Raw genomic sequence first — 1,530 nt, 5'->3', positions numbered from 1 at the left:
CCTCTATGGGGCTGAGCATCCCCCCTCTATGGGGCTGAGCGGCCCTGCTGTGGGGCTGAGCACCCCCTCTGGGGCTGAGCGTCCCCTCTATGGGGCTGAGCGCCCCCACTAGGGGCTGAGCGTCCCCTATGGGGCTGAGTGTCCCCCCTCTATGGGGCTGAGCATCTCCCCTCTATGGGGCTGAGCATCACCTATGGGGCTGAGCGTCCCCTCTATGGGGCTGAGCGTCCCCTATGGGGCGGAGTGTCCCCCCTCTATGGGGCTGAGCGTCCCCTATGGGACTGAGCGTCTCCCCCCTATGGGGCTGAGCGTCCCCTCTATAGGGCTGAGCATCTCCCTGCTATGAGGCTGAACGCTCCCTATGGGGCTGAGTGCACCCTCCCCATGGGGCTGAGTGTCTCCCCTCTATGGGGCTGAGCATCCCCTATGGGGCTGAGTGCCCCCCCCATTGGGCTGAACATCCCCCCTCTATGGGGCTGAATATTCCCTATGGGGCTGAGCATCTCCCCTCTATGGGGCTGAGCAGCCACGCTGTGGAACTGAGCGGCCCCTATGGGGCTGAGCGTCCCCTCTATGGGGCTGAGCATCTCCCCCCTATGGGGCTGAGCGTCTCCCCTCTATGGGGCTGAGCGGCCCCACTGTGGGGCTGAGCACCCCCCCCATGGGGCTGAGCATCCCCACTAGGGGGCTGAACACCCCCCTCTGTGGGGATGATCCCCCCCCCATGGGTCTGAGCACCCCCTTTATGGGGCTGAGCCCTCCCCATGGGTCCGAGCTTCCCCGTGGGTCCCAGCCCCCATCGCCCCCCGTGTCCCCACGGGGCTCAGACCTGCGAGAAAATCACAGCGAGGAAGAGCGCGGCTGGGAGGAAGGCCGGGAGCCGGCGCGAGGACGGGGCCGCCGGCGCCCGGAAACTTTGGGCTGTTTTTTTTTTATTTTCCCAGCTTTTTTTTCCCCCCCCAGCCCACATCCAGACCTCGCGGGCCCTCATGGTGGTCTCCCTCCTCCTCGGCTTCTTCGGCCTCATCGTGAGCGTCGTGGGCATGAAGTGCACCAAGGTGGGCGAGGACGATCCCGTCACCAAGGGCCGCRTCGCCGTCGCCGGCGGCATCCTCTTCATCCTCTCTGGTAAGGCCTGGCTCCTGGCCCCTTTTTCCCCTATTTTCCCCCAAAATAATAATAATAATAAAAAAGGAATAAAATAACGGGCGCCTCGGCCGTCCGCAGGTCTCTGCACGCTGGCCGCCGTCTCCTCGTACGCCGCGCGGGTCACCTACGAGTTCTTCAGCCCCAGCACCCCCGTCAACGCCAGGTGAGCGCCCGGCGCCGCGCCGGATGCCCCTTCCCATGCTTTTTCCCGCGGCTCCGCCGAAATATTGTGGGAAGGCCGGCAGCRCTTTTCCCACCCCAGCGCAGAAGGCGGCTCAGCACCGCAGGACGGAGCGCGGGAACGGAGGCAGCAATGCTTATTTTTAATTTTTTTCTTTCTTTTTTTCCCTTTTTTTTTTCCTTTTTTCCCTTTTTTTTTTT

General features: G+C 63.2%; 1 protein-coding gene across 1 annotated transcript; it reads left to right on the top strand.

Moving 5' to 3' along the window:
- The first annotated feature begins 764 nt into the window (after positions 1 to 764).
- On the top strand, positions 765 to 1,316 carry CLDN19 (claudin 19). Its single transcript, XM_026067407.1, has 2 exons — positions 765 to 1,128; positions 1,228 to 1,316. Exons 1-2 carry the CDS (start codon positions 765 to 767, stop codon positions 1,314 to 1,316), a joined length of 453 nt encoding a protein of 150 aa, XP_025923192.1.
- Positions 1,317 to 1,530: the final 214 nt, after the last annotated feature.

This window comes from Apteryx rowi, unplaced genomic scaffold, assembly GCF_003343035.1.
Source record: "Apteryx rowi isolate R43461 unplaced genomic scaffold, aptRow1 scaffold_259, whole genome shotgun sequence".
Taxonomy (NCBI): domain Eukaryota; kingdom Metazoa; phylum Chordata; class Aves; order Apterygiformes; family Apterygidae; genus Apteryx; species Apteryx rowi.
This window is presented reverse-complemented; position numbering and strand designations above follow the sequence as displayed.